Raw genomic sequence first — 7,143 nt, 5'->3', positions numbered from 1 at the left:
CAGAATGAATTAACTGACCAGAGAATGAACTTATTAAGATTGAGTGAAATAATGCAAATGCAATCATGTTAACAAGAAGGGCAAAGCCCATACGACTCACATGCTTGACCTTGACCTTTACATGACCTTGACCTTCAGCTAAACCTAGCAATGACATCATACACTAAGAACTGCTTTACACATTTTTCCTACCAAAATACATGTGACCTTGACCCAAGGTCAAGGTCATCCAAGGTCATGCAACACAAAGCTGTTAATTCAAGACATAGGAAGTACAATGGTGCGTATTGGCTCTTTCTACCATGAGATATGGTCACTTTTAGTGGTTCACTACCTTATTTTGGTCACATTTCATAAGGGTCAAAGTGACCTTGACCTTGATCATATGTGACCAAATGTGTCTCATGATGAAAGCATAACATGTGCCCCACATAAGTTTTAAGTTTGAAACAGTTATCTTCCATAGTTCAGGGTCAAGGTCACTTCAAAATATGTATACAATCCAACTTTGAAGAGCTCCTGTGACCTTGACCTTGAAGCAAGGTAAACCAAACTGGTATCAAAAGATGGGGCTTACTTTGCCCTATATATCATATATAGGTGAGGTATTAAATCTCAAAAACTTCAGAGAAAATGAGAAAAATGTGAAAAATAGCTGTTTTTTAGACAACATTTATGGCCCCTGCGACCTTGACCTTGAAGCAAGGTCAAGATGCTATGTATGTTTTTTGGGGCCTTGTCATCATACACCATCTTGCCAAATTTGGTACTGATAGACTGAATAGTGTCCAAGAAATATCCAACGTTAAAGTTTTCCGGACGGCCGGACGGCCGGACGGACGGACGGACGACTCGGGTGAGTACATAGACTCACTTTTGCTTCGCATGTGAGTCAAAAAGGTACACGAGTCAGATCGCAGTTGGTTGTATGCCAAAGACATTCTTCAGGATGCAACGAACTGCTAACAACGGCATAGGTGGATGCCAGGGGTGGAACGAGAGGGAGGGGGGTGAGGGGGGTGGGGTGATATAAGAAATTTAGACTTGCACTGCAATGCAGCTAAAGAATAAATACTGACTGTCGGGTCATTCTTTCCAAATGCACTAAGCACACTTTCTTAGCATCCTCCCCTGCCCTCCCCTCCCCCCTCCTTATCCCCACCCTTCCCAACCCCTCTTTTTTACCCGACCTTTCTCTGCTACCAATCCCTCCCGCATAGCATCTAACCATCCTTTTACCCTATCACTGCAAATTTGTCTCGTTTAGATAGAGTTTATGCTAAGTTGACTGCCCTCTGTAGACTCACACTTTAACAATCTTTTCGGTAACAATTGAATAACATGTGAGAAAAAAAAAACACACGTGTGTCAGCACTCATTACCAACACTGAGTCGTAGTTGCACGAAATGCCTGTGAAACATTGTTCAGTTTGCAGAGAATACAACTCTGCCTGTGTTGAAGGGAATAATTATGTTTGTGCAATTAGTGACACGCAACGGGCTTCAGAGACAGCAGTGGACTGCACAAAGACCGCCTGTTGCTAAGCGATTATTGAGGCACGTACCCACTAGTCCATTGGTTGCTTGGTGTTTTGTGTGACCCTTATTTCAACATATTTGGCTATTCGTGTCTATTTTGTAGCGGATAGATTTGACACAGTTGGGCGCAAGTGTATAGACTGAGAGACCTAACAGCCCTGAAAGTCCAAGAAATGGTGTACTCGCCTTTGGCTAGTGATTCGTGTGTGTGTGTGTGTGTGTGTGTGTGTGTGTGTGTGTGTGTGTGTGTGTGTGGTGTGTGTGTGTGTGTGTGTGTGTGTGTGTGTGTTTGAATAATGTTAATTGAACGAGTTTTGACTGTTGATGTATTGTTTGGCTTAACATTGTTTCCATTGTTTCATTGATGGCAGTGGAAAACGAGGACTTGATGTGGCAACCTTTTATACTGCAGACGAATCTGATGCCCAACAACTGACTTCTGTGCCTTGACTGGCCTCTGAATATGCGGCACTGGAGTCGCCAACCTCAGAGTCAAGGGAGTCGTGGGCAGTCTTGTCTGTAGATGTCCCAGCGCCGCCAGAAACCTGCAGAGCGTGTGGAGGAGGGGCGTTGTGTTGACCTTCTTCTTTACGTTTCTCGGACCAGCAAAATCCAACTACTGCCATGACGACACATACAGCTCCTGCCACACCCAGAGCCATGCCCAGCGCGTTCGATGAAGTGAAACCGGGCGCTGTGCTGTTGTCTTCAGGCTCACCCATAGGCTCTGTGCTGTTGTCTGAAAACCCACACAACGACGTCAAAGTTACACACTAGTGGAGCCACAACGTGTTGTCAATGTCGGAAAACCCACACAACGACATCAAACGTTTTCACGTGTGGAGCCACACGGCACAACATGTTGTCGATGTCTGAAAACCCACACAACGACATCGAGTTTACACACTAGTGGAGCTACAAAGAACAACGTGTTGTCAATGTCGGAAAACCCACACAACGACATTGAGTTTACACACTAGTGGAGCTACAAAGAACAAAGTGTTGTCGATGTCTGAAAACCCACACAACGACATCGAGTTTACACACTAGTGGAGCTACAAAGAACAAAGTGTTGTCGATGTCTGAAAACCCACACAACGACATCGAGTTTACACACTAGTGGAGCTACAAAGAACAACTTGTTGTCGATGTCTGAAAACCCACACAACGACATCGAGTTTACACACTAGTGGAGCTACAATGAACAACGTGTTGTCGATGTCTGAAAACCCACACAACGACATCGAGTTTACACACTAGTGGAGCCACAAAGAACAACGTGTTGTCGATGTCTGAAAACCCACACAACGACTTCAAAGTTTCACACTAGTGGAGCCACAAAGAACAACGTGTTGTCGATGTCGGAAAACCCACACAACGACTTCAAAGTTTCACACTAGTGGAGCCACAAGGCACACCACAATAGGCAGGGGTTCGTTAAACCTATGGCACAAGCAAAGTTTTAAAGCGTAATTGACTTGTGACAGATGCAAAGTTTCTTTTTATGACATGGATTGATCATAATCAGTTCAACTGTGGTAACTCTGTCTCGGGTTCGTTGTGGAATGACGAAGACTGTGTTTGTCAAGGAAATTACAGATTGGATCAGATGTGGTGCATTGTATGTGAGCGATGTGTTTGAGGGCGGACGCCTTGGTTTCTTATGAACAAGAACGCGAAAGAACGGGTGGTTGTAGATATAAGTGAATTGTTCGGTTTGCGATGTTCCGACTTTTTGTGAAAAGACATTGTTGTCAGCTAAAGAGTCAGGAGACGTAGAGCAAACATCTTTACAGTCAACCCTGGTCTGCAGGTTTCTGACAAGGAAAGTTAAGGCCAAAAAGAAATAGGTCTGTTTACGGTAACATAGGCCCAAAAAATAGGGTCGGTAGGTCGGTTGTTTGTTTTCCCAAAAAAACATATTTTTACGTTATTTTGCAAAAAAAACCAACAGATTTTTTTTTTCCCCCAAATGCCAAAAAAAAGTCTAGGGTCGCGCGAAAAAAATACGGTCGGTCGGGTTACCGTAAACAGACCTATTTTTTTTTGGGCCTAAGCAAAGAAGTTCACGAAGAGGACATTTAAGCTAAGAAGTTCAGGATTGATGTTGTTTTTTACTTTCTCTTGTGTAATTCCTTTCAGGAATGATTACCACAGTACGAACAATGACTGATTCACCGTCAGCAGTGTCTGTTAATGTGTTATGTTTTTTTCCTGATGTCAGATGTGTATGTGGTAGTAAGTAAAATATTGATGTTTTTTTTCTGATATGATCAAGTACCTTCGTCCAAGAAAATCGTTGTGAGTCTTTACACTGTCCATTGAATGAATAATACGAGCCAACAATTAATTGAGCAACATCACAAACAAGATATACGAAGCTAACATTGATTGTAAAATAAGTATGGTTAGCTGCATAATTATTTGGTTATATTTACCTGCGGTGGTAGTTGTGGTTGTGGTTGTGGTGGTTGTGGTGGTAGTAGTCGTTGCTGGTGAAGATACGTGGTCACAGGTTCATGAAACAGACAAGATGGCAGTGAATGTACACCTGGGTAGCGCGACTCCGTTGCTGCTAGCTTTCCACTGGGAGGAAGCGACCCGAATTTCCCAGCGATGGGACACTAAAGTAATGAAAATGAAAATTAAAATGAAAATAATTATAACTTGAGCCCGAGTCTAGCTAAGTCATGCATCAGGGAATAAGCTGAGTTTGTATTGCCTGTTTCATTTTTGCTTGTTTGTTAATTGTTTAAGATCCCTCTGAAATGACTGAAATTCTGAACACATGATTTATTTATTGAGTTTACTCTGAATCGCTCTACACACATACACGCACATACACACACACATACACCACGACCCTCGTCTCGATTCCCCCCTCTACGTTAAAACATTTAGTCAAAACTTAAATATAATGACACACAACACAGTAACAGTGATATTTGTGCACGTGTTCCTCGTATTTGGCAATCCACTGATCTGGATAACAGCTATTGACAGGGTGAGATCGAGTGACGCCTTGTTATTGTCGCCAGGGCCAGGGTCCGAGTGATGTGTGAAGTGTGAAGAAGTCGTTTTTTGCAAGCATGATAATTCCCAACAAAACGAAAGCTAATTGTCAGATTATTATGAACATGTTAGTTGTCCAGCCATCTCTTGACTTACTTTACTTATTCCTGAAGGCTCCCTGTGGAGCATAGGGCCGCAACAACTGTCCAGCCATCTCTACCGTCTGATTAAGATGATCGTTGCTTTTGAGACATTAACTCCAACAGAAAAAGTCGATGTTGTTTTAGATAATCGGAAGGAGCTTCGGTGGACTTGCTCAGTTTTGTAAACAAAAGGCAGAACTTACCGATTGTGAACAAAATCAGGACAGCACATGGCAATGTTTCTTTCTCCATCGAACGTCTTCTGCTTAGATGTCCCCTGCAGTTCAATCTTGTTGTGTCTTTTGATCTGCACACCAGGTTGCAGAATGACACACACATCACATTGTACTGGCAGGCAGTGCAACATCGCTTTCCAGAATCGATTGTTTGACGTAACGTCACACATGTATGTCAATCACAATGAGGTCATTTCAGAAATGGAAAATAACAAAAAAGGATCGGTTCACATGACCCTATACGTCTCTAAGTCTTGGTCAACATATGCAATTTTGTGTTTGACTTTGACACAAAACCTTCAGTCAGAGGTTTTGTACAGGAATATGATGTGCTGGTTTTAATGGCTGACTTGTAATGCTTGCTTGCTTGATTGATTGATTGTTTGCGACAAGGTATTTTGTGTTGTCAAGGCAGCGAGTTCGCGTAGGAGGTTCGGGGGGTGGGGGGGGGGTGAGATGTGTGTGTGTGTGTGTGTGTGTGTGTGTGTGTGTGTGTGTGTGTGTGAGTGTGTGTGTGTGTGTGTGTGTGTGTGTGTGTATGTGTGTGAAGAACCTCTCGCCTTTATTCCACATTTCTAACACGCAAGGTTATGCAAAGCGAGAAGGAAATACGTATACGAATATATACAGACAGACAGACAGACAGACAGACACACACACACACACACACACACACACACACACACACACACAAACTCGCGCGCGCACACAGACACACACAAACTCACACATATACACAGACAGATACACGCATTCACACACACGCTAACACACACACACACACAAACACATATATACACACACACGCACACACACACACACACACACACACACACACACACACGCACGTATGCACACATACGCGCACGCGCACACACAAACACACACTCACACCCAATCAAAATTAGAGACAGACAGAGACATGCACATCGACACACACACACACACACGCACACCCACACACACACACACACACACACACACACACACACACACACACGCGCGCGCGCGCGCGGAAAACGCAAACACTTGCTTACGTAAACACATTAGTAGTAGTCGAGAGGTATATAGATTGGCCAAAAAAACAAGGGCAGTTTACTTCAAAGAAAATATTACAAGATTACATTGCACAGAGAAACAAGCAAACAGAAACATTAAATAATTTGGAGATACATACCAAGATATGAGGACGCAATAACAATGAACTCGGCAATACTAGTTAATCACAACACAAATCTCTCAATAATTATAACGAAAAAATGAATAAACTGACATAGAATAAATGCAATCATGTTAAAAAGGTGAACGAATCGGATGTCTTTAGCCTGTAACGAATTGCTCACGACACTCACAGGTAGATGTCAGGGGTCGACCGGAGGGGGGGGGGGGGGCATTTCGACTCAACTAAGCAATTACTGTCGGGTCATCTCAGTTTTCATTCATTCTTTTCATTTGCAATATACCCCGCGCTCTCAGAAGTCTCCCCTCATATACCTGCTAAACTGGCCTTGATACTGAGCGAGTAAGGCACGTAACACACTAGTCTATATCACTCAAATACCTGCTAAACTGGCCTTGATACTGAGCGAGTAAGGCACGTAACACACTAGTCTATATCACTCCAAGCCAAACTGGCCTTGATACTGAGCGTGTAAGGCACGTAACCCACTGGTCTTGCTGTTGGTTGGTGGTTGGTTGTTCGCTCCCCTTCCACATACTTGGTTATTCGTTTCAAGGACATTAAGGAGCAAATGTAACTGATTTGTATTGACTGCGATACTAAAACCAGAGTTAGACGGACCCAGTGTGTGCTTTATCTGAGACCAAGCTGGTCACACTAATGAAGACGGTACCTTTTTGGCTCACGAAGTGTAGCCAATGCGTTCGTAACTTTGTCTGTCTGTGCGTGCGTGCGTGTGTGTGTGTGTGTGTGTGTGTGCGTGTGTATGTCTGTGGTAGAAACTTTAACATTTCGTCATTTGAAGACGTCACATTAAGGCGTAAGAGGGATAGACGTCACGCGAAGGAATTACTGATAGTCTCGGTCATTGTTATCTTGAGCGGGCCGAGACTCTCTCTCTCTCTCTCTCTCTTTCAACTTCAGGCCCTTCAAGCGTTATTATTCTGATTTGTTTCGTTTTGGTTTCATTTTTCATTGCTCATTTTTGGCTCACGTAAGTGTAGCCTATGCGATCGTAACTTTGTCTGTCTGT

General features: G+C 43.3%; 1 protein-coding gene across 2 annotated transcripts; it reads right to left on the bottom strand.

Moving 5' to 3' along the window:
• Window positions 1-1,180: 1,180 nt before the first annotated feature.
• Window positions 1,181-5,244, bottom strand: LOC138972417 (uncharacterized). Of its 2 annotated transcripts, none has more exons than XR_011457603.1 (3): window positions 4,898-5,244; window positions 3,978-4,163; window positions 1,181-2,278 (listed from the first exon to the last, which is right to left on the bottom strand). XR_011457603.1 is itself a non-coding variant. In XM_070345076.1 (3 exons), exons 1-3 carry the CDS (start codon window positions 5,031-5,033, stop codon window positions 1,941-1,943), a joined length of 528 nt encoding a protein of 175 aa, XP_070201177.1. In that variant the 5' UTR covers window positions 5,034-5,241; the 3' UTR covers window positions 1,181-1,940. The 2 variants fall into 2 exon arrangements, 1 of the variants encoding a protein (XP_070201177.1); XM_070345076.1 differs by having other exon boundaries at window positions 3,978-4,031; window positions 4,898-5,241.
• Window positions 5,245-7,143: the final 1,899 nt, after the last annotated feature.

The sequence above is a fragment of the Littorina saxatilis genome, linkage group LG8 (assembly GCF_037325665.1).
Source record: "Littorina saxatilis isolate snail1 linkage group LG8, US_GU_Lsax_2.0, whole genome shotgun sequence".
Taxonomy (NCBI): Eukaryota; Metazoa; Mollusca; class Gastropoda; order Littorinimorpha; family Littorinidae; genus Littorina; species Littorina saxatilis.
This window is presented reverse-complemented; position numbering and strand designations above follow the sequence as displayed.

Bases quoted from the DNA above. Each gene is read 5' to 3' on its own strand.
- LOC138972417 (XM_070345076.1), bottom strand. From the start codon at position 5,033: ATGTGTGTGTCATTCTGCAACCTGGTGTGCAGATCAAAAGACACAACA. The intron at 4,032-4,897 runs GTAAGTTCTGCC...TATCTTCACCAG, and splicing joins CCTGATTTTGTTCACAATCG to CAACGACTACTACCACCACA. The intron at 2,279-3,977 runs GTAAATATAACC...GTGGGTTTTCAG, and splicing joins AACCACAACTACCACCGCAG to ACAACAGCACAGAGCCTATG.